The sequence below is a fragment of the Aquarana catesbeiana genome, linkage group LG09 (assembly GCF_042186555.1).
Source record: "Aquarana catesbeiana isolate 2022-GZ linkage group LG09, ASM4218655v1, whole genome shotgun sequence".
Lineage (NCBI taxonomy): Eukaryota > Metazoa > Chordata > Amphibia > Anura > Ranidae > Aquarana > Aquarana catesbeiana.
Window position 1 is genome coordinate 181,475,700 of NC_133332.1, and position 26,451 is coordinate 181,502,150.

Genomic DNA, 26,451 nt, shown 5'->3' on the forward strand with positions numbered 1-26,451 from the left:
ACCTCACTGTTATATCGAGCTTTAGATTTCTGAGTGAGTCAGGGGTCTTTTGCATTGTACAGTTCTGTCAGCTGAACACAGCACATATTCTTTTCAGAGGATGGAACGGAACATAGGCCAACAGAAACATAAAAGACATTTGGATTTCTGCTACCTCACCCTTCTTACATATAAAAACTCTTAGTAAGCAGGTAAAAAAATAGGTTGAAGAATAATTACACATTCACAGAAGTAGTGCCACAAGAAAAGTTATGAGTAACGAACTTGAATCCAGGTCACCACATGCACCACAATGTCATGAAGGTCTGAGAGGAATAGAAAGTACATTTTCACTAAACCAAATTACTGCAATGCATGCAATGTTTGGTATTCGGGTATTCATTCTGAATGAAACGCCAACATTCCATGCTGACTAAAGCTGCCCATAGATGGATCCATCTATGGGCAGATTGATCCATCTATGATCAGGATGATTGTACCCAAGTCGCTCCATAGGTACAACCAGGATGTCAGATCTTGAGCATACGATTATTGCCAGTGGTTATTGCTAGCAGTAAGTACTGTGTTCTCCTGGCAGGGACAGATCGCATGCATGCAATTATTGCCAGTGGTTATTGCTAGCAGTATGTACTGTGTTCTCCTGGCGGGGACAGATCGCATGCTTTGAGCAAATAACCACTGGCAATAATCGCATGCTCAAAATCCCCACCCACCAAAAGAACACATTAGCTCTGTGGGGGAGATACCCCATCAACACAGATTTTTTTTATTGGGAATCAAGTGATTTTTATCTCCTGCAACCCCTGGTTGCAGGAAAGAAAAACACATAATCTATGGCCTGCTTAACAGCTTCAGCCCTGGAAGATTTTACCCCCTACCCCCTGGGCAGCACAGTGGTGTAGTGGGTAGCACTCTCACCTAGCAGCAGTAGGGTCACTGGTTCAAATCCCGACCACGGCACTTCCTGCCTGGAGTTTGCATGTTCTCCCTGTGCCCGCGTGGGCCTCCTCCGGGCACTCCGGTCTCCTCCCACACCCCAAAGACATGCTGGTAGGTTAAAAAGTGCCCTGAGGCGATTCAAGCACTTTTTGCAATTTAGCACTGCGTCGCTTTAACCAACAATTGCGCGGTCGTGCGATGTTGCACCCAAACAAAATTGACATTTTTTTCCCACAAATAGAGTTTTCTATTGGTGGTATTTGATCACCTCTGCGGTTTTTATTTTTTGCGCTTTAAACAAAAAAAGAGTGACAATTTTGAAAAAAACGCAATATTTTTTACTTTTTGCTATAATAAATACTCCCCAAAAATATATAAAAAACGATTTTTTCCTCAGTTTAGGCCGATATTTATTCTTCTACATATTTTTGGTAAAAAAATCGCAATAAGCATATATTGATTGGTTTGCGCAAAAGTTATAGCGCCTACAAAATAGGGGATAGTTTTATGGCATTTTTATTATATTTTTTTTTTTTTTTTTTTTTTTTTACTAGTAATGGTGGCAAACTGCGATTTTTACCAGGACTGCGATATTATGCCGACACGTCAGACAATTTTGACACATTTTTGGGACCATTGGCATTTATACAGCGATCAGTGCTATAAAAATGCATTGATTACTGTAAAAATGTCACTGGCAGGGAAAGGGTTAACACTAGGGGGCGATCAGTTTACCATTGGATTTCCTGAGTGACACCACTCTTCCTTGAGGCTTTAATCCACTCAGAGGGGACACAGACTGGTATGCTATCAGTTCCACGTCCCCAGCTCACTTTCTGGCGGCTTCCCTGTTTACCATGTCACCCCTTGATGGCTTTATTACATTTCCACTGGCTTCACTGAGTGCCACTGCCTCTCACTGAGGCTTTTTACCCAGAGGGGACACAGACCGGCATTTCAGCTGCTAAGCGCTATCAGCTGACTCTCCGGCGATTCCCCTGTGTGAAGCCGTGCCCTCCTCCTCCAGCTGGGCTGAAGTCATCGCCCCGGAGCCCCTGTGAGACTTTTCTCCTCTCGGCGGAATCACAGCCTGTCCTCATGTTACATCTACGGAACTGTCCCCTGGAACCGGTGAGCCATCCCCTCTGGATCCCATAGCCAGTGGGCTAAGTGTGTATCTCCTGGGTCTGTGGGCTGGGGCTTCCATCTCCCCTCCAACCCCCTTCAATTTGTTCACAGCCTGGGGTTAGGTTTTTTGGATGGATCTCCCGCTTTAGTCTGCCTGTTGCTGATTGGACTTTCTGTCTGTTATTATTTTTATTCAAGTGCAATATAGTGCTATCTATATGGGACTATTTTTATACATTGTTTACCAATTGCTTTTACTATATATATTGATTAAATCTCTCAACTTTTACTTTGGACTGCCGCTATTTGTCTGTGTGACATTCAGAGTGCTGGACATTTTTTGTTTTATGCATAACTGTATGTGAATGAGGTCTTCAACTACCTAACCCCGCCCACTAATAATCAGTGCCGCATCTCACTTTATTTTTCATATCTTGTTTAATATGCATGGAAGACCATAACAAATTACCTCAGACTACAAACATTGGGCAAAAATTGATTGCACGTCCATGCATGGTCATGGTCAAGTGTGAAATGTATTTAAAATTCATGCAACGATAAACAATCAGCATGGGTGAAGTGCACAAGTGTCCAGTCTGCAAATACCAGTGAATTAATAAGAAAGAACTCCACAAGTCCTTTCTTTTTTTCAGTAAACACACTTGTGAGATACTGAGTTCACTGACCTCTAACGAACATCTTAAAGAATAACTTTAAAACCTTTTTTTTTTTGTTTTGTTTTGGATGAGGTGGAGAGGGATTGGAACCCCTGTCGGGTTTTTATTGCTGTTTGTGTCCCAGATAGGGAAATTCGTCCTTTCTATGTGTCCTATTTACTGCTCTCACTTAGGGTTAAAGTTAAAGAAAAGTGTCACCAGAACAGAAACCGAGGAAAATCTTCCAACTGGGACATTGGTTTTGGTGACCCTGGCGACAACTAGGGATTACCTCACTTTAGAGGGATTTCCTCTCACTTCCTGTTGCAGCTATGAGACAGGAAGTGAAGGTAAATCTCCTCAATGGGACATCCAGCGGCAAACAAACTGACAGACCCTTCCCTACTCAATGCAATATTAAGAAAAACAAAAGTTTTGCCTTTAGTCCTACTTTAAGGATTCAGTAAATGTAACACATTGATGACTGATGGAAGCAGACAGCCACCATATATAAAAAACAAAAGTGTTGCGCTTAATACATAAGTAATGAAATAAACACAATAAGTCCATGTGTCTTCAAAATGGCATCAGTGTAATGGCTTCAAATGGTGAAAAGTGCAGGGATACTTCCTTATTCAATTCCTCCACCTTGTGATTACACCACCACCATAAATAAGGATGTACACTTACCAGAGAGTATTGACCACCTATTACAGGGGGTCAAATAGGGCTCATGTATCTCATATACTCCATCCACAGTCACTCTCCACACACCCACACCCACCATATGCCTGCACCAAATATCTACAAAGTGTTAGGGGTCTGTTAAGACTACTTTAACATTTTTGAAGCGCAATGTAAGGTAGCTAAACTAAGGCAATTACAGTTACCGATTTTCAGTTTTATTACTATACATACATTACATCTGAAAGGTAAACATTTATCTGCTATGTTTTCATTAAAAGTCGTACTATGCTGGACCCAGATGTACACCATGATTAGAGCGGTATTGAATCTTCTAAGGCTGGCCATACGCTATACATTTTTCTTGTACAGTTTTCCTTTATATTTACCAAAACCATATAATATGAGGTCAGATCTAAACACTTTCAATTTGTATGCAATCAGGCAGGCCCTTGTACTACATAGTTCAAGGTAAATCTAAAGGAAATTGAACAAGAAAATTGTATAATGTATGGCCAGCCTTGGCCTGTAATACGCGGACAGCCTTACTACATAAACCTATCATGGCCCTGTCCACACAGAAGAGGTGCCCCCAAGCCCTGTTGGCCAGGGCTTGGGGGCAACAGTTCTTTAATGTAGCCGAGGTTAAACAATGACTCATGTGGACCATGGTGCATTAGAAGCTCACTTCTATTTTGAACAACCCATGCTTCATTCCTAAAGGTTTGGGAACCTTAACTTGCATACAATGACAGCCTGAACCTGGACCTTTCCCTACTCTCGACGTAATGAATTACCTGCAGCCTTGGATGAAACCATTTGGGTACATCGTGTGGGATTTTTCCCTCTTCCCCCTTATTTTCTTTCTCAGCTCTGTTTTCTTTCCTTCTCTTGGGCGTCTTTTACCACCTTGCATGCTGGCTGATGAAGGGAACTTAGGCCGTCTCCTCCCCCCTGGCCTGTGAGTTATATTTACTGACCCAGAGGAGCAGACCCCGTTCTGAGGGGTTGTCCCTCTGATAAGTGCATCCTCGTACATTAGCCATACTCGCTTCGCCTGATGTTATAGTGATGGTATTCTACCACCCTTATTAGCTTTTGATGATTTTGGCCTATCTGCTGACCTTTCTTGTACTTCTCCATTTGTATGCACAATTGTTTGCACCATTACCCTGTCCTGTGTACATTAGTTAAAAACTTTAATAAACATCTTTGTAAAAGAAGTTGTACTATGCACATCACAGACTCATTCAAATGAGCAGCCAGGGGGCAGTAAAAACAGGTGGTTGAGCTGTGGTTTTACTTCCCACCCTCCCACTCATGGCTGTACACATGCTACAGCCACAATGCTGTAGGTTAAAGTTGTTGACTCTGCCATGCCATGGTCTCCACTTGTATATGCCATTGTCTCAAACTGTGCAACAAAAGGTCACTACTTTAAAGTGGACCTTTCATTGAAATTCACCTTTCACATGAAACAATAAGGTATACAGTATATCATCATTACCAAATCACATTATTATCTGAGTAAAAAGTCTTTCTTGCCATTAATTAAAAAACTGCTTTCAGCCTTGGGAGCCTAGGTCACATGGTCTCCCACTACAAATCATTGCAGATAGTCTATTATTTTTAGTCACCAGTCAAATAAAAAGGCAATGTTATGCGTAAATAATTCCAAACTGTACAAATACGAACTTTAATATATTATCACACAGAGATGATTACTTACATTAGGCTGACCCTTTACACATCTAAAAAAAAAATCTTTGACTATAGTCCTTTTTGTCAAAAACTGCAAAATATATATTGCTTGGAGAATCGAAGAATTCTTTTGGCTTGACTCTTTTTATTTACACATATTTCAGGTCAATAACTACCAACTAAATAAGTACAAGCTGGAAAAAGTTTTCTTAAAGCATAACTTTACCACTTTTGGGGTAGGCTGGCTCTTACCATAATGTGTAAGCATGCCAACCTTACCTTTCAATGTAATTATGTGTAAAACATACAAAAACACATAGGGAGTGATTTACTAAAACTGATGCACACAGAATCTGGTACAGCTCACCAGTTCTAGGTTTTATTGTCAAAGCCTAATTGAATAGGCTGAAGTTTGAAAATGATTGGTTACTGCACCAGATTCTGTGTACACCAGTTTTAGTAAATCTCTCCCATATTATTGCCTGACCAATCCTTAAAATGGATTAAAATAAATTAAGTTTACAGTTCTTTTAAACATTTGTTGGCCACTGAACATATACTTCATTTGATATTTAGATGGAACTGACTGTACTTCTAACCACTTTTACTACATTTGCACGGTCCTTAAGTGCCACCACTCTGCTCATTAATACAGCAAGGAGGCCTGGATACTGATGATTCTATAAGTGTCTATGATTACAAAGTAAAATGGTTACAATAGGTCTTAGTTTATAGCAATCACAACTTGAGTAATTCACTTTAAGGTCATCACAGAGGACAAGGGCGCTCTCTTTACCTCTAGAGGAAAAAAGATTTTATCTCCAAATACGGAAAGGATTCTTCACAGTAATGCCCTGTACATACGATAGGATTTTCCAACAACAAATGTTGGATGTGAGCTTGTTGTCGGAAAGTCCGACCATGTATATGCTCCATAGAACAGTTGTTGGAATTTCCGCCAACAAATGTTTGAGAGCAGGTTCTCAAATTTTCCAACAAGAAAACTTGTTGTCGGAAATTCAGAGCGTGTGTACACAATCCCGATGCACAAAAGTCCACGCATGCTCGGAATCAAGCAGAAGAGCCGCACTGGCTATATAACTGGGTACTAACATTTATAGGTAAAGTTGATCCAGGGAAAATCCAATTGCTTCTCGGGGGGATCAGAAATGAATTTTTTCCCTTTCTGTAGCAAATTGGATCCTGCTTTGCTGGGGTTTTTCGCCTTCCTCTGGATCAACTGTAGGTGAAGGATTGTGTTAATGGGAACGTTTTTTATATTTTTTTTTTTTTGGTTGTGTCTTTTTTCAACCTGACCGTGTAACTATGTAAAACTTAAAATTAAGTGCTTGGAAATGGTTTAATTGTGTTTCATTTTTGCATGTTGTGAACTGTAGCATTGCAGTTTATGCAAAGGCCTATGTTAGTGTAAAGTATATTATATTGGGAAAAATATCTATAGTTTTTTTTAAGATAATATTAGATCATTTTGGTAGATCAAATTGGGCAATATGAGAGAGAGATAACAATAAGAAGATTATATATTTTTTTTCAAAATATTACTAACAAATCAAATAGATATACAATTTTACTACCAAAAAAGCCATATCTGTCCCAAAAACAAATTCTCAATTAGGATGGATATCTTACAGAATAAAAGATTATGGTTACTTTGATGCAGCACCAAATAAAACATTGTTCAGGTCAGCCTTTTTTGCCAATAAGAGTCTTTTTTTCATTTTTCTTTTTTTTTTTTGCATAGCCATGACATCTAATCAAGGATATGTGGATGTTGATTTGCTTTGTTAACCTGCAATAAGAACAATAAAGGAGAACAATGTGTTAAGTTCATTGTAAACATTTTGTGTTTCATAAAACCAAATCTTGTCCATGTGTATAGCAAAATAGGGAAAAAAACAGCAATTGTCTTCAGGTAGCTTTAGGTGCACACTGTGCAGAGGACATAGTACAATAACTGTAAATACTGTAGCTGCGAGTCACAAAGAATCTTATGCCTAAAGAATATCACTACTCAGCTGTATGCGTTGAACACGTCTCGTATATCGTGCAAACGGTTAATGTAAAAGAAAATACGCTGCGCTAGAGTGTGCTATAATTGAGCTAATCAATATATCAAAATTTGTGTGTATCTACAAACGTATGAAAAACCTAAATGTATATGTAATTAATACCCCCACTGGGTAAAATGCAAAAATGATAAAAAATAGTAATACTAAAAACTAGTGCTCCTAAATATTAAACATACGCAAAAATAGTAACACACTAAAGTGCAATATACATAATCTAATCAAACAAACATGCTAAAGTGTATATATGAAAATAACAAATAAATAATTACAAAAAGTGCTTAGAGCCACACAGTACATGTGAGAAAAAACAGTGCTTAATGAAACAATATTTATAGGTGATTAGTGAAATCCTGTAGATTAGTATCAGAAAAAGTGTTTATGCTTAGTGTCCAATAGTGTAATTTTCCAGCATGCTCATAACTTTCTTTGTGCCGCAAACCATGCTTTGGTGCAATCCGGTGGCCCCCCAGGTATTGTGCTCACCTCAGGGCGTGTGACTCAGCTGCTACACTAAGTCAAATCACACCTTTGAAGCACCCCAGGGCACAGTGCAGATCACCGGATCACAGGCTCCAATGCGGTATTCAAAGATATATGAGAAAAAAAGGCTCGAGTGTGTGATATTGTTTTAAAATTTATTAAATCAATGAATAAATACACTTCCCAAATGGGGTACTCACAATCGTAAGGTGCGTCAGTGCACCGCTCTATACAAAGCGTAGATCAATAAATTGGTACAGGGGTATGGTATGTGTCTCATCACCGGCAGAATCACTACCTCTTGCTCCATCCTAGCCCCTCCCCTATGCATGTTCGACAGGAGGATTGTGAGGAAGACACGTGATCCCTGTGTCGAACACGCGTAGGGGAGGGGCTAGGATGGAGCGAGAGGTAGTGATTCTGCCGGTGATGAGACGAATACCATACCCCTGTACCGATTTATTGATCTACACTTTGTATAGAGCAGTGCACTGACGCACCTTACGATTGTGAGTACCCCATTTGGGGAATGTATTTATTCATTGATTTAATACATTTTAAAACGATATCACACTATTGAGCCTTTTTTTTCTCATATATCTTTGGATACCGCATTGGAGCCTGTGATCCGGTGATCTGCACTGAGCCCTGAGGGAACGTCATTTTCTCGAGCCGAGAAAAATGAAGTTCAATAGCCAGTGCGGCTCTTCTGCTTGATTCAGAGCATGCGTGGAATTTTGTGCGTCGGAATTGTGTACACACGATCGGAATTTCTGACAACAGATTTTGTTGTCAAAAAATTTGAGATCCAGATCTCAAATTTTGTTTGTCAGAAATTCCGATGGAAAATGTCCGATGGAGCCTACACACGGTCGGAATTTCCGACAACAAGCTCCCATTGAACATTTGTTGTCGGAAATTCCTACCGTGTGTACACGGCATAAGACTAATAGAATACTAATAGAAGGATTACACATACCTCATTTTCTCCATCACATCCTTGAGCATTGTCCTCATATGTTAATTCCAGCAATGGCAGTGCAGCATTTGAGCAATAGGCTTGTCACCTTATATTTCCCCTTATTAACCAGAGAATCCCCCTCCTAAAGTTACTCCTAAACATTTTAGGAGGGTGGAGATATACAGTATCCCACAAAAGTGAGTACACCCCTCACATTTTTGTAAATATTTTATTATATCTTTTCATGTGACAACACTGAAGAAATGACACTTTGCTACAATGTAAAGTAGTGAGTGTACAGCTCGTATAACAGTGTAAATTTGCTGTCCTCTCAAAATAACTCAACACACAGCCATTAATGTCTAAACCACTGGCAACAAAAGTGATTACACCCCTAAGTGAAAATGTCCAAATTTGGCTCAATTAGCCATTTTCCCTCCCCGGTGTCATGTGACTCGTTAGTGTTACAAGGTCTCAGGTGTACATGGGGAGCAGATGTGTTAAATTTGGTGTTATCACTCTCACTCTCTCATACTAGTCGCTGGAAGTTCCAGTGACCAGTATGAGACCTCATGGCAAAGAACACTCTGAGGATCTAAAAAAAAAGAATTGTTGCTCTACATAAAGATGGCCTAGGCTATAAGAAGATTGCCAAGGCCCTGAAACTGAGCTGCAGCACGGTGGCCAAGACCATACAGAGGTTTAACAGGACAGGTTTCACTCAGAACAGGCTTTGCCATGGTCGATCAAAGAAGTTGAGTGCACATGCTCAGTGTCATATCCAGAGGTTGTCTTTGGGAAATAGACGTATGAGTGCTGCCAGCATTGCTGCAGAGGTTGTAGGGGTTGGGGGGTCAGCCTGTCAGTGCTCAGACCATACGCTGCACACTGCAATAAATTGTCTGCATGGCTGTCGTCCCAGAAGGAAGGCTCTTCTAAAGATGATGCACAAGAAAGCCCACAAACAGTTTGCTGAAGACAGGCAGACTAAGGACATGGATTACTGGAACCATGTCCTGTGGTCTGATGAGACCAAGATAAACTTTTTTGGTTCAGATGGTGTCAATCGTGTGTGGCGGCAACCAGGTGAGGAGTACAAAGACAAGTGTGTCTTGCCTACAGTCAAGCATGGTGGTGGGAGTGTCATGGTCTGGGGCTGCATGGGTGCTGCCGGCACTGGGGAGCTACAGTTCATTGAGGGAACCATGAATGCCAACATGTACTGTGACATACTGAAGCAGAGCATGATCCCCTTCCCTTGGAGACTGGGCGGCATGGCAGTATTCCAACATTATAACAACCCCAAATACACCTCCAAGATGACCACTGCCTTGCTAAAGAAGCTGAGGTTGTCTTTAGGAAATAGATGTGTGAGTGCTGCCAGCATTGCTGCAGAGGTTGAAGGGGTACGGGGTCAGCCTGTCAGTGCTCAGACCATAATCTGCACACTGCATCAAATAGGTCTGCATGGCTGTCATCCCAGAAGGGACCCCAAACACACATCCAAGACAACCACTGCCTTGCTAAAGAAGCTGAGGGTAAAGGTGATTGACTGGCCAAGCATGTCTCCAGACCTAAATCCTATTAAGCATCTGTGACAGACTCACCCAGGACAGAGGCTATTGGAGGGGACTGAATGTTAGCCTCTTGCCTACTGACTATGGGCCCAGGCTTTTAAGGGAACACTACTCTTTGTGAGGCATATGCCTGGGGACCCATGGCGTAATGTTACTTTGGATTCAAGTCCATGTCTCCCCAAGACACACAGACTCTGGGATCCATGTTGAGGGTCTATATGTCACATTTCCAGCAAGGACTGCTTCACAGTGTGGGACTAATAGCAAATGCTGATGTCATCAGCAAGCCACCTGTCTGGGGCCCCCTGCCATAATGTATTTATTATTATTATTATTATTATTATACAGTATTTATATAGCGCCAACAGTTTACGTAGCGCTTTACAACTTGAGGGTAGACAGTACAAATACAATACAATTTGATACAGTAGGAATCAGAGGGCCCTGCTCCTTAGAGCTTACAATCTAAGAGGGAAGGTCAAGAGATACAAGAGGTAATAACTGTGGGTGATGTGCTGATTGAGAAGATAAATGTACAGTTGTTAGGTGGGGGCCAGATAGGCTTCTCTGAAGAGATGAGTTTTCAGGGATCGTCTGAAAGTGGATAAAGTAGGAGAAAATCGGACGGATTGGGGTAGAGCATTCCAGAGGATGGGGGAGGCTCTGGAGAAGTCCTGAAGGCGAGCATGGGATGAGGTGACAAGGGAGTTTGAGAGCAGGAGGTCTTGGGAGGAGCGAAGAGAACGATTAGGTTGGTATTTTGTGACTAGGTTAGAGATGTAGCTAGGGGCCAGGTTGTGGATGGCTTTGTAGGTTATAGTTAGTATCTTGAATTTAATTCGGTGACTGAGTGGCAGCCAATGGAGGGATTGGCAGAGGGGTGTAGCAGACGCTGAGCGGTTTGTGTGGTGGATGAGCCTGGCCGCAGCGTTCATGATGGACTGAAGTGGGGATAGCCTATTTAGAGGTAAACCAATGAGGAGGGAGTTGCAGTAGTCAAGGCGGGAGATGACCAAGGAGTGGATTAGAAGCTTTGTGGTGTCATTGGTTAGGAAGGGGCGTATCTTGGAGATGTTGCGAAGACAGAGGCGGCAAGCTATGGATAGTGATAGAATGTGGGGTCGAAAGGTTAGTTCAGAGTCCAGGATTACACCTAGGACCTTGGCGTGGGGAGATGGGTTGATAGTTGAGCCGTTGATCTTGACAGGGAGATCAGGGGAAGTGGCACCTGAGGGAGGAAATATCATGAGCTCGGTTTTGGATAGGTTGAGTTTGAGAAAGTGATGTGACATCCAGGCTGATATGTCTGCTAGTAAGTTGGTAATGCGTGAGGAGACAGATGGAGAGAGCTGGGGGGTGGAGAGATAGATTTGGGTGTCATCAGCGTAGAGATGATATTTAAAGCCGTGGGAGGCAATCAACTGACCCAAGGAGGTGGTGTAGATTGAGAAAAGGAGAGGTCCGAGAACAGAACCTTGGGGGACCCCAACGGAAAAAGGAAGAGGAGAGGAGGAAGTAGAGTTGTAAGTGACACTGAAGGAGCGGTGGGATAGGTAGGATGAGAACCAGCGAAGAGTACAGTCACGGAGACCAAAGGAGTGGAGTTTTTTGAGGAGGAGGAAGGGGTGGTCCACTATGTAGAAAGATCAATATTGAGTTGGCCCTCCCTTTTCAGCTATAACAGCTTCAACTTTTCTGGGAAGGCTGTCCACAAGGTTTAGGAGTGTGTCTATTGGAATGTTTGACCATTCTTCCAGAAGCGCATTTGTGAGGTCAGGTGCTGATGTGGATGAGAAAAGCTGGGCTCACAGTCTCCGCTCTAATTCATTCCAAAGGAGTCCTATCGGGTTTAGGTCAGGACTCTCTGCAGGCCAGTCAATTTCCTCCACCCCAAACCCACTCATCCATGTCTTTATAGACCTTGCTTTGTGCACTGGTCCAAATCATTTGGTGGAGGGGGGATTATGGTGTGAGGTTGTTTTTCAGGGGTTGGGCTTGGCACCTTAGTTACAGTGAAGGGAACTCTTAAAGCGGTTGTATACCCACACATGTCAAAAAAAAAAAGGAAAGAAAAAAGACCCTGTAAAGGCAAAGGCATAATGAGCTAGTATGCACAGCATACTAGCTCATTATGAAATACTTACCTTAGAACGAGGTCCCAGTATCACAGCCCGTTCCACGCCGAGGGAGGTGATATTTTGCCCTTGGCGTTTCCTCTGGATTCACAGCTTCAGCTCTGTGAGTGGCCGGAGCCGCGATGACGTCACACCCCCGCGCATGCCGGGATATCTCCTAACCCGTACAGGTTTAGGAGATATTCATTTTACCTACAGGTAAGCCTTATTATAGGCTTACCTGTAGGTAAAAATTAGAAATAAGGGTATACAACCACTTTAAGGCATCAGCATACCAAGACATTTTGGACAATTTCATGTTCCCAAACTTGTGGGAACAGTTTAGGGATGGCCCCTTCCTGTTTCAACATGACTGCGCACCAGTGCACAAAGCAAGGTCCATAAAGACATGGATGAGCGAGTTTGGGGTGGAGGAACTTCACTGGCCTGCACAGATCCCTGACCCCAACCCAAAAGAACAACTTTGGGATGAATGAGAGCGGAGACCACAAGTCTATAAAGACATGGATGAGTGAGTTTGGAGTGGAGGAACTTGACTGACCTGACCTGGAGTCCTGTCCTCAACCCTCATAGACACACTCCTAAACCTTGTGGACAGCCTTCCCAGAAGGGTTGAAGCTGTTATAGCTGCACAGGGTGGGCCAACTCAATAATGAACCCTACGAACTAAGACTGGGATGCCATTAAAGTTCATGTGTGTGTAAAGGCAGGCATTTCAATACTTTTGGTAATATAGTGTATGTATAAGCCCATGGACTTATAGGGAAGTATGGTTTATATCCGGGATCAGCAACCTGTGGATCGCGATCTACCAGTAGATCGCAGACGGGTTACTGGTAGATTTCGGTCTGGGCTTGCTGACCCACCATTCCAGAGCATCAAACAAAGTGCAATGCAGAGGGACTACTTGTAAAGCTAGAGCTGCAGCAGAGAGCAAAAGCCGCATAAGCCAATACCTCCTCTTTAGTGCTGGCTCCTGACCCATACAAAGTGATACCAACTGCACTTCACCTTTTATTCCTGCTAGCTGTCTCCAGAGTGGTGCTAGCAGCAAGAAAGAAGGGATCTTCAGGTCTGTGTGAAGCAATACACTGGGTATAATAGTATAGGGCAGCTTTCACACTGATGTGTTGCGGTTTACCCACACCGTGGGTGCAGTGCAGTGTACCTGCAGCTTTTCTGCGGGTTTGCTGCGTCTAGCTATAGACTTCTATTATATCCCGTGGGTTTGGTGCACTTTCTGAATGCAGGAGTTTTGGTGTGCTTTCGGTGCAGGTAAACCACAGCACATCAGTGCGAAAGCAGAACAGTAAGGGTTCATTTACAGTTGCAGTTTGGAGGGGTGGTAAAACCCCATAGTTAAGATGTGTTTTTTATCACTCCTGCCCCAACTGCACCCCCTTTAGATGCAGTGGCAAGGGGTGTACACTTGCCGCAGCCACAGCAGGAGTTATACACCCTGTCATGGTTGGTGAGTGTAGCACATGCCAAGCATGACCCATTCAAGTGAATGAGGCCACTCTGCAAGTGCCCTGCAACTTTGAGCAGTACAGCAAACAAGGGGTTAAAGCAGGCAATGCTGTTGCTTTCTCACCACCTGCTTTAACTCCTTGGACCCCACAGAAGCATGCAGTTGCGGGGCACTTGCAGAGTGGCCCCTTTTACTTGAATGGGTTATGATTGGCAGGCTGTAGCCCCCACCAAAAGCAACAGGGAGCTTAATTCCTGCTGCGGCATGTGTACACCTTTGGCTGCTCCCTCAGCAGCTAAAGAGAGTAGGGATTGGGTGTGGTAAAACTGCAATTTAACCGCAGGGTTTTAACACCCTCCAAATTTACATGTGAACGAGTCCTAAAGGTGCCGCTGCCAAATGCAAATAAGGGCTCATTTACAAGTGCAGTAGGCACTGCTGTTCCTCCGAAAAGCGATCGAGACACAGTTGTGACACGGTAGTACGGCGATTAGAGGTTTAAATCAGGTGTGAGCAGGCGACACTGTACCCAGTGATCTTTGACTTCTCCCGTGTTGTTCAGGCAGATCTTCACCTCTTTATGGTTATCTACCCCTGGTTTATATAGTAGGACATATGCTCAAGTGCAGTGGGGCTTTTTGATTTCTCTTATACACATACTGTATACTTTTTAGATGAGTCCCCCTCTACCATAATTACTGTTAGAACTTATTCCAGAGGCTCACTAAATGAAATTTATTTATTTATTTATTTCAGGTACTTATATAGCACCATCAATTTACGCAGCGCTTTACATATACATTGTACATTCACATCAGATTGAATTTATTATTACACCTGTGATTTGTCTGTATGCATTGGATACCCCCTGGGCACAGTGTGGACATTAGTACCAGCAAAAGAGATCTATTATTGATGATTGGTAGTTATTTGTATATACTATAAAGAATTATATACATTTTATTGCAGTGGGATCATAGAGATACTCGCTGGACACGAATTGTTGTTGTGAGATTGCTTCTCCTCCTGCAACTGAGGCTTCAACACTTAGTTCCACCTATTCATGAAAGTGCCTCTCAATTTGTGTTTTTATTTTGTTGCACATGTTGCTGTTAACTTAGGTGGGTTGCACATCCTTAAATATGGAGGCGTTACTGAAATGATTGTGTTTTATGTAGAATATTAAGGAAGAGGTCAGCACTCAAAGAGAAAACAACAACCAAGGGCTGCATGCAAAAGGTAAATCTGCAATACCCAAATAAGGTGGCGAAAGTAGTGCAGCACCTCCAAACACACATTATACAATTTCAAGTAGTGTAGTAAATTAATAGTAGACACTGTGGGGGTTATTTACTAAAACTGGAGCGTGCAAAATCTGGTGCAACTCTGCATAGAAACCAATCAGCTTCTGGATTTTTTTGCCAAAGCTTAATTGAACAAGCTGAAGTTAGAAGCTGATTGGCTACCATGCACAGCTGCACCAGAGTCTAAGTGCACCAGTTTTAGCAAATCTACCGGTGTTTCAATTATGTGAATATTGATACACTGTGTTTAATATTGATTTAATACACTACTCTAGATTGTATAACGTGTGTTTGGAGGCCTGGCACTGTTTTTGTCACATTATGCAGAATATTACCTATCTGCTTTTGTTACAGATATAAATACAATTTTGTGTGTTTCCTGAAGAAGCAGACGTTGACCTGTGAAATGCATTGAATGTCAAGACCCTATTTTCTATCTTCTTGACTATAATCAAGGGGTTAAACAACTTGTGTATACTATGAGTAATACCCGTGTATGAGAGATATGTAATATCAACAATGTGCAATGGATATTTTGTTCTTAATATTTTTAATTGATTGAATACAATTTTGATATTTTTATAAGAAGTATTGTTTTTTTACCATTAAAATCCCATGAAGATTCATTTTAGGGATTGGTATTGTAAGAATGCTTGATTGCATAAATGTTCACATTCTTGCTGTCATAACTCTAAATAAACTTTGGTTCAAAGTAGTTGCAAACCCCATTCATTAAATTTGAACTAAGCACATATATCTGTAGTGTTTACTTGTCTATCTCCAAAAGCTCTAATGCCCCGTACACACAAGCGGAATTTTCGTCGGAAAAATCTTAAATGGTTTTTCCGACGGAATTCCGCTCAAGCTTGCCTTGCATTCACACGGTCACACAAAAGTTCTCTGAACTTTCGACCGTCAAGAACGCGGTGACGTACAACACTACAACGAGCCGAGAAAATTAAGTTCATTGTTTCCGAGTATGCGTCAAATTGTTTCCGAGTATGCGTGGTTTTTTGCACGCCGGAATTGCATACAGACGATCGCATTTTCAAAATTTTTCTGACCGAAAAATAGAGAACCTGCTCTCAATCGTTTGCTGGCTGGAATTCCGCCAGCAACAGTCCGATGGAGCATACACACGGTCGGATTTTCCAACCAAAAGCTCACATCGGTCTTTTGCTGGCGGCATTTCCGATTGCATGTACGGGGCATAAGTGTTGTTCCTCTCCTGTGCTTTGTTCCCCTGCTATCAGCATGAGTCACTTCTGACAAGTTCTCCAACACATGAGATAACATGAGCTGCCTATGTCCAGGTGGGATGTGTCCCTTTCCTCCAATCAGCTCTCATGCCGTGTACACACAAGCGGACTTTCCAGCAGACTAGGTCCGACGGTCTTTCCTACAGACTTTCTGATTAGGTCCAAGGGACTTTCTGAACCAATGGACTTGGCCACACACGATAGGACAAAGTCCGTTTATAGGTCCGTTCATAAGTCCGTTTGGTTTGAACGTGATGACGTAAACGGGACTAAAAAAGGAAGTTCAATAGCCAGTAGCCAATAGCTTCCCTTGCGTCATATTTGGTCCATCGGACCAGCACACAGACGAACAGTTTTCCCAATTTTAGTCTGTCGGACTTTGAGTCCGTCAGACAGTTTTGAAACGTGTTCTATTTCTAGGTCCGTTGGATTTGTATCCCGAAAAGCTATCGGACTAGCCCGCACACTATCAGATTGTCCGCTGGACTAATCCCGTCGGACCTAGTCCACTGGAAAGTCCGCTCGTGTGTACGCGGCATTACACAGTGTAATCGCAGTCATCCCACCCTTCCCTATGTATTGCTGAAAGATGAAGAAAGATTTTTAACACGATCTGCACTTTTGAAAGGGTGTAGAGTGGGGAAGACAGCAGATATACAAGAAAAAACTTATATAGGGAGATTTGTTTCATCCCTGTGTATCATCGAAGGCTATTCACTTCACTGGGTGTATGTGAGGGTTTACAACCACTTTAACTTTTGTATCACAGTTAAACAAAGTTTGTTTCCTCAAAGTGTTAGTGTAAAAAGAATGGGACTAAATGTAATAATAATGTAAATAAAATTGCAAGCAAATCACTTATACAAAGCACTCTATTTAAATGTATAACTGACTGAGCAGGATTTTTAAAATGTCCCAGGATGGTATTATAGCCGCATGAGGTGGAAGCATTGCACCAGCAGCTTCAGGGGAGAGGACAGAGCACTGACAATGGATGAAATGCCTGGCGGTGACATAACCTATAGGCTTAATATGGGACATTGGTTGCCGGATGTCCCTCCTCTCCCCTGATTCTAGCCACTGGGTGTTGATAAGATGACCGGACCAGAGCTCCTTGAGAATAGGTAAGTATATGCATCATCCTTCTACAGGGTAGTTAGTTTAGGTGTTAGAAGAGGGGTGTATGCAGTTTTAAGCTTAGTTAGAACCACTTTAGGGGATGAGGGGGTACCTACCCTGTTTCCCCTAAAATAAGACCTAGCGTGATTGTCGGTGATGGCTGCAATATAAGCCCTACCCTCCAAATAAGCCCTACCCTGTTTCCCCGAAAATAAACCCTACCCTGAAAATAAGACCTACAAGGACTTTAACTAGGGCTTTTTTGGGGGGTAGGGCTTATATTGAAGCCATCGCCGACAATCACGCTAGGTCTTATTTTAGGGGAAACAGGGTATTATATATATGAAACCAGCTCAGACATTTCTGAAACTGTCCCAGTGCAGTATCACAGTACATCGTATTGTAGTATATTACCTTTCATCTTTGGTGATTTTCTCTCAACAGGATGTTGCAGATGAGTTGCAATCCCTTGGCCTGGCTTCTGGTAAGCACAGATTAGATTCTGAACCTTTCTAAACATTCTTTTAGGGACACCTGGTGCAGCCTAGGGAGTAACAGACATGTAGATTCAGCAATTTCTATAACACAGTTCTTAATATTTATTGTGATATTATTTTTGCATTATGATATGTTAAGTACCGGTAATTCTTTAAAATAGGAATATACCCAACACAGGCCCAAACGTAGCTGGTCTTTGGAGAATATAAGGGTTTACTGACACTGGAGTCTTAGGACACAGTGGGTGGATGCTGACCAATCACTTTTGTGGCACAAGTAAGAGACGTACTTATCAGGTCAGATGTGTAAATGGAATAAAGAGCACCTTTGTCAATGTGTTCCTTTCTCTTTTTACTCTGTTTCCTGTCAGTAAGTTGAATGTAAGGTAGAAACATCAAAGACGCATAAAAGCAAGTAGTTTTTCTTATCATTTCTTTCACTGTCTACAATATCCTGCGCTTGTTTCCAGCTGATGAAATAACATTCATCAATCCAGTGCACTGACATGATTGAAGACAAGTTCTCTTCTGTACTTGCACCTTTTACATTGAAGGACAGCAATACGACAAAGTATATGACAGCAGGAACAACGTTCTCTGCCACTGCTTCTGATAATAGACTCATGGGGGGGCACTGATTAAATACACAAGTAAAGAATTTTCATTTAGTGAGCAAGGTGAAACTTTGATCATTTCAATCATATGTAAGCCAAATATTTTTTGTTCAATTTCCCCTAGACGTCATAATTCAAAGTGAATATAGCTTCACTGTGTTTACTTGCTGAGTTTTTTTTTTTTAATGAATAATATTCTCTACTCCTTTTTTACAATAACCACATAGACTCAAAAGCTGGCCATGGCTAGAGAAGAATCTGAGTGGAGACACTGGGGTCGATTTAGTGTATGATGTGTTACTCTCGCGCTACCACTGTGTATAAGTAGTGCAAATTAATTGCTCTCACTATATGGCTTATCTGTGGCTAATTGGTAAGAAAGTAAAAAGTGTGTAGTGATGCGTGACGTAATGGGTAGGTAGGGTTGCCACCTGTCCAGGATTCACCCGGACAGTTCAGGTTTTAATCATGTGTCCGGGTTTTAGTCCACCTGAAACCCAGACACATTATTCAGACCAGGCTGTGGCTCCCCAAGTAATCGAGATAGTCATACACAAATCTGTTGCCGCTGTGGTCCGCTGTTTGGGGGCAGGTTTGGCATCAATGAAGGGTGGGGTGATGATGTCAGCAAGAGCAATTTGGCCACACCCACTGGTGCACTCTGTGCGCTACATTACCACTCTCCTTGGGGCACCCAAATGTGTCCCAGGTCTTTTATAATCATATAGTGTTTAAAAAAAATACTGCCCTGTGCCGCAAAAGTGTTCATACCCTATATGTATACCAGAAGTGATGTCATTAAGGAAACAAGTTCGATACTCGTGGATTTTTGCCATTTTATGGCTTTTAAATGTTTTTAGCTGTCTTTTATAAATAAATTTGTTGGAACGTTATCACACTACAAGAGTATTCTTTTCCATACACTCCTACTGGGAGGATACAGGAAAGTACCCCTCTGGAACATCATGGAACATCATAGAATCTACATAATCATCATAGAGAGCAGAGTATTGGGAATATATACAGAGGACCCCCAGAGGCGACCCAACCATATTACAGTACTGTTGAGAGATATCACTATATGCTTTATCAAGTATATCTAAGGTGAGAGGCCAGAGAGCACAGAGGTGACACGGGAAGAAAGGGATACAATCACCTTATATTAAGGACATTCCCAAACAATGATGAAGGGATACATCTTGCATAGCTAATGAAGGCATTCTATGTTTTTTTGTTTCACGGATATTGCATTCTTTTCAAGTTTGTGTGCGGATGCTTTTGTATCCATCCTTGAGACACATGGTCTAGTTATTTATATTATTGCACAGGAATTATTGTCACCCGTATTATATATGGTAAGTTGTATTATTGCATTGGGGTTGATTTGTTAAAGGAAAATAGATTGTGTACTTTGAAAGTGCAGTTGCACTCATTTTCCCCAGAACTTAGTAAATGTGATGAAGCTCTGCTGATTTCCATCTTCCAGTCACGTGCAAGAAATTTTTTTCCCTGATTGGGTATTATGCAAAGTGCAGCTATACCACATTCACTAAGCTGCGGGGAAAAAGAGTGCAACTGCACTTGCAAAGTTCACAGTCTATTTGCCTTTAGTAAATCAACTCCATTGTGCTATTAAAGGGAAATTACAAGAATTGAACACACCTTTCTATACATTGAAAGATTTACTATTTACTAAAAACTACTAAATTATTTTGCTGAATTAGGAAATTGAAGGTCGTTACTCCAAAATAGATGTCTCTAGTTTCAAGATATTTTCTGCGTCACAGTAATTATGTGAATAGAGCCATTACAAGCAAATCATGCAAATGGGTGTAGAATAATCATATCAGTGGTGAACTATAAGCAGAAGTGAAAGGAACCTCTCAACGCTATTGTGCAATGAAAAGTTTAACCGCTTCAGTCCCAGAAGAATTTACCCCCTTCCTGACCAGGCCATTTTTTGCTATACGGCACTACGTCACTTTAACTGACAATTGCGTGGTCGTGCGATGTTGTACCCAAACAAAATGTATGTCTTTTTTTCTCACAAATAGAGCTTTCTTTTGATGGTATTTTATCACTTCTGCGTTTTTTATTTTTTGCGCTATAAACAAAAAAGAGTGAAAAAAAAAAAACACAATATTTTGTACTTTCTGCTATAATAAATATCCCAAATTTAAAAAAAAAATTCTTCATCAGTTTAGGCCAATATGTATTCTTCTACATATTTTTGGTAAAAAAAAATTGCAATGAGTGTATATTGATTGGTTTGTGCAAAAGTTATAGCATCTACAAAATAGGGGATAGATTTATGGAGTTTTTATTATAATTTTTTTTTTTTACTAGTAATGGCAGTGATCTGTGGTTTTTATCGGGACTGCGACATTGCGGCAGATACATCGGAACACTTTTGACACTTTTTTGGGACCAGTGACATTTATACAGCTATCAGAGCTAAAAAAAATAGCCACTGATTACTGTATAAATGTCACTGGCAGGTAAGGGGTTAACACTAGGGGGCGATCAAGGGGTTAAATGTGTTCCCTAGATGTGTTCTAACTGTGGGGGGAATGTGGATGACTAGAGGAGGAGAGAGATTGTTGTTCCTACTTAGAGCTCCCGGCGGAGCGCGCACGCCTGCTACAGCGTCTTAAAGAGCTGACATACAGCTACAATGGCTCATGCAGGGGAGCCATCCTGCCGCAGTATAACTGTGGCGGCTGATTGGGAAGGGGTTAAAGAGAAACTCCAGGTTTTTTTTTAATTGGTGGTGTATAAACAAATGTTACCAAACAAATGTTACGAGGCATCTAAACCCCAAAGCAAACGTCATATTTTGCAGCCTAAGAGCTATGAGTAAGCACTTGGCATAAGTGCGAAACGCGTTAGCTGATTGCCTGTACTTTTCCGCTACAGTGTCCTGTATGCTCCATGATCCTGATTTTTTAATAAAAACACTTGCATTTTTCCTGGTGTGCGGCTGTCCGGATTTTTCCGTATACTTCCAGCATATTTTGCAGCCTACCAATCCTTAAATGTGGTAGACTTGTGCGCCGTCAATAAATTCGTTTTGTTTCGTTCCATTCCATTTTGTATTAGAATTAATTCGTATTTCATAATTCGTGTCCGAAATTCAATTGAAATTCGTACGAAATACGAATTTTCATTAGGTTCTTTAACTTTTCGTAACAATTACGAATGTTCGTTATGATGAATTTATCATTATGAGGTGCTCCCACCATCCCTGTGCTGTGCTGACTTCCTGAGTTTTTAACTTTCAGGTTGGCTAACTTTTCGTAGCAATTACGAATGTTCGTTAGGAATTTGGATCCGAAATTCGTAAAAGAAATTTTATATTTCGTACAAAATTCGGAAGCATAGCAATTCGTATTTCGGATCCTCCCGAATGTACGAATTTACGGAAATTCGTACAAATTTTCTATTCGTACGAAACTAATCACACATGTTTAAAATGTGGTAGCTGCATTGATTTTCTTTTTTTTTCGATTTTTATTTTTTTTTATTTTCACCTAATGATCTAGCCAGTGACACACTTCCTGTCTTAAGCCTCGTACACATAATGCGATTGTTGGCAGCGGATTGTCTGTTCACAGACTGTTGTCCTAAAATCTTACCGTTAGTACGCTCCTCTTGACAATTGTTGTCCAACTTTCGGCCAACAAATGTTGGATGGCAGGCTAGTAAATTTTCGCCGGACAACGGTCTGTTGTCTGATTTTCGTATGGTCAGTAGGGATGAGCCGAACACCCCCCCGATTCGGTTTGCACCAGAACCTGCGAACGGACCGAAAGTTCGCACGAACGTTAGAACCCCATTGACGTCTATGGGACTCGAATGTTCGAAATCAAAAGTGCTCATTTTAAAGGCTAATTTGCATGGTATTGTCCTAAAAAGGGTTTGGGGACCCGGGTCCTACCCCAGGGGACATGTATCAATGCAAAAAAAACTTTTAAAAACGGCCGTTTTTTCGGGAGCAGTGATTTTAATGATGCTTAAAGTAAAAAAAAAAAAAAGTGAAATATTCCTTTAAATATCGTACCTGAGGGGTGTCTATAGTATGCCTGTAAAGTGACGCGTGTTTCCCGTGTTTAAAACAGTCCCTGCACCAAATGTCATTTTTAAAGGAAAAAATCTCATTTAAAACTGCTTGCGGGTTTAATGTAATGTCGGGTCCTGGCAATATGGATGAAAATCAGTGAGACAAACGGCATGGGTACCCCCCAGTCCATTTCCAGGCCCTTTGGGTCTTGTATGGATATTAAGGGGAACCCCGCACCCAAATTAAAATAAGGAAAGGTGTGGGGCCACCAGGCCCTATATACTCTGAACAGCAGTATACAGGCTGTAGGTTTGTTGTTAAGTAGAATCTCTTTGTAATTTTGAACGGGTACATTTTTAACGTGTTTAGCTCCAGCCAAAAAATCTTTTTTAAGCTTTTTGGAAAACATAGGGAAGGGTTATCACCCCTGTGACATTTGTTTTGCTGTCTTTCCTCCTCTTCAGAAGATTTCACCTCACTTTTTGTCCCAATGGATTGGAAAGCATCAGTGGAAAGGAGAAATGTTTTTCCCATATTAACTCTTACAGGAGAGAATTTCCCTTCCTAGGGGTAGATTTCACTTCCTGTTGTCTCCTTCCGTTTGCAAGTAGGAGTCGTTTGTAAGTTAGTTGTTTGAAAGTAGGGTCCTGCCCTATATACTCAGCAGAAATTTGGGCCTTAGGTGTTGCTGTGGCCACAACACTGTAAGCCCTCACAGGGCTCTGCTGTGAAATATTAGATCAAGAATTGTAATTACATGCCCCTGTTGAACAGGAGCTGAAAAATTAGGCCTTAGGCACTGGTGCTGGTGCCACAACACTGCAACCCCTCACAGACACTCTAGTTGGAATGCAGGAACGAGCCCTGCTGCAAAGTATTACATCAAAAATCGTAATTACACGCCCCTGTTAAACAGGGGCTGAAAAATTGTGCCTTAGGCACTGGTGGTGGCACCCAGAACCAAAAATGTTCTTACAAGCTATCAGCGTGATGATTGAGGAGGAAGAGGATAATTACTCAGAGATAGTCACTCAGCATCAGCATAGGCAGTCTTTGAAGGGATCTGAGATTTCAAAAAAAATTATTCGGTTACATCAGCATCAGGTGCTTGGTAGCTGGTGGTGATCCAAGACTCATTCATTTTTATGAAGGTCAGTCGATCGACCGAGTCAGTGGACAGACGCACCCTGTGATCGGTTACCACGCCTCCAGCAGCACTGAATGTGCGTTCCGAAAGAACGCTGGATGCAGGACAGGCCAGTAGCTCAATTGCATACTGTGCAAGCTCTGGCCAGTGATCCATCCTCAAGACCCAGTAACCCAGAGGATTTTCGGGGGGAAAGGTGTCCAAGTCTGATCTTGCCCCTAGGTATTCCTGCACCATGTAAAACAGACGCTGGCGATGGTTGCTGGAACCGATCATACCTTGGGGCTGCGGACCAAAAAATTGTCTGAACGCATCGGTCAGACGGCCACCTTCTCCACCGCTCCTTCTTTGACTGACTGAAGCCTCAGCAACACGTTGTCCAGAAACAGGAGTTTGTAACCTCCCAGTCTCTGGGAACGCGTTGCACAGACCTTTCTGCAAGGCCTCCCGAAGATGTTTCATCCTCTGCTCCCTCTGCGATGGCAAGATAAGGTCCGCAACCTTACCCTTGTAACGTGGATCAAGGAGGGTTGCCAGCCAGTATTGGTCCTTCTCCTTGATACCACGAATACGAGGATCCTTACGCAGGCTTTGCAGGATCAGGGAGGCCATGCAGCGTAGGTTTGCTGAGGCATTCGGTCCGGAGTCCTCTGGGTCACTAAGGACGACATGGTCCGCAGCCACCTCCTCCCAGCCACGTACAAGTCCATGTGTTTCTTGGGACTGATCCCTTAAAGACTGCTGCTGATGCTGAGTGCCAGGCTCCACCTCCATACTGACACAATCTTCCTCCTCCTCCTCCTCCTCTTCCTCCTCGTCCTCTTCCTGTGTGATCGGCGGGCACGCAGGAACACTGTCTGGATAAAGGGGGCCTTGAGAGCTAAGGAAGTCCTCCTCTTCCTTCCTCTGTTCTGCCTCAAGTGCCCTGTCCATTATTCCACGCAGCGTGTGCTCCAACAGGTGGACAAGGGGGACAGTGTCACTGATGCATGCACTGTCACTGCTCACCATCCTCGTGGCCTCCTCAAATGGTGACAGGACAGTGCATGCATCCCTGATCATGGCCCACTGGCGTGGGGAAAAAAAAACAAGCTCCCCTGACCGTGTCCTGGTGCCATAGTCGCACAGGTACTCATTGATGGCCCTCTGCTGCGTGTGCAGCCGCTGCAGCATGGCCAACGTTGAGTTCCACCTGGTGGGCATGTCACAGATTAGGCGGTTCTTGGGCAGGTTAAACTCCTTTTGGAGGTCCGTCAGCCGAGCACTGGCATTATATGACCGGCGGAAATGCACACAGACTTTCCTGGCCTGCCTCAGGACATCCTGTAAGCCCGGGTACCTGCCCAAGAACCGCTGCACCACCAAGTTAAGGACGTGAGCCAAACAGGGCACATGGGTCATTTGTCCCTGTCGGAGGGCAGAGAGGAGGTTGGTGCCATTGTCGCAAACCACCATTCCTGCCTTAAGTTGGCGTGGCGTCAACCACCTCTGAACCTGCCCCTGCAGAGCTGACAGAACCTCTGCCCCAGTGTGGCTCCTGTCCCCCAAGCACACCAGCTCAAGCACCGCATGGCATCTTTTGGCCTGCGTACTTGCGTAGCCCCTTGAATGACTACGGAGCACCGCTGGTTCCGAGGAAGAGGCCATGGAGGAAGAAGAAGAGGAGGGGGTGGAGGAGAGAGGTGTGTCACAATCATTAGCATTTTGGAGGCGTGGTGGCGGAACAACCTCCAACACTACTGCACCTTGTCCTGCATCCTTCCCAGCTGCCAGCAGAGTCACCCAATGCGCCGTGAAACTTAGGTAACGTCCCTGTCCATGCCTGCTGGACCATGAGTCAGCGGTAATATGCACCTTACCGCTGACCGCCCTGTCCAGCGAGGCATGGACATTGCCTTCCACATGCTGGTAGAGAGCCGGAATTGCCTTCCGTGAGAAAAAGTGGCGTTTGGGTACCTGCCACTGAGGAACCGCACATTCCACAAACTCACGGAAGGGGGCAGAGTCTACCAACTGAAAAGGCAGCAGTTGAAGTGCTAGCAATTTTGCCAAGCTAGCATTCAACCGTTGGGCATGTGGATGGCTGGGAGCAAACTTCTTTCGGCGGTGCAGCAGCTGGGGCAGGGAAATTTGCCTGGTACAATCTGACGTCGGTGTACCAAAATCAGATTGCCCACAAGTACGTGGCTGTGACACACCTAATTCTACACCTTCATTCCTCTCAGTGCAGGTCTCAGAGAGGACTGAAGGTCTAGTGGGGTTGGAAATCTCAGCTGATGAGGAGCAAGCAGAGGTCCTCTTTGTTCTTTGGTGTGGGTCTTTTAGATACGCTTGCCAACGAACTGCATGGCAGGTCAACATATGTCTGGTCAAGCATGTGGTACCCAAGCGGGAGATGTTTTGGCCACGCGAGATACGCTTGAGACATATGTTGCAAATAGCAGCGGTGCGATCTGATGCACTCATCTCAAAAAAGGCCCACACCAAAGAACTTTTTGAATAATGCGCAGAGACTGCAGCGCCCTGCACATGTGGAGCTTTGGGGTGTGATGCAGTCAATGTGCTGCCCTTAGGCTGGCCCCTGGAGGGCATCCTGCCTCGTTGGTGATGTGCCGCCTCCTCCTCCTCC

The 26,451-nt window shown here is 43.0% G+C and overlaps 1 protein-coding gene across 5 annotated transcripts in view; it reads right to left on the bottom strand.

Moving 5' to 3' along the window:
* Positions 1–1,452: 1,452 nt before the first annotated feature.
* SH2D1A (SH2 domain containing 1A) overlaps positions 1,453–26,451 on the bottom strand; it is a 200,683-nt gene continuing 175,684 nt past the window's right edge. For all 5 annotated transcript variants that reach the window (XM_073599420.1, XM_073599417.1, XM_073599418.1 and 2 more), the window contains 2 exons: positions 17,919–18,048; positions 1,453–6,918 (listed from right to left, as the gene is read on the bottom strand). In XM_073599420.1, coding sequence (XP_073455521.1) covers positions 6,914–6,918; positions 17,919–18,048 — 135 coding nt within the window. In that variant the 3' untranslated portion in view covers positions 1,453–6,913. The remainder of the gene's footprint in view (positions 6,919–17,918; positions 18,049–26,451) is intronic.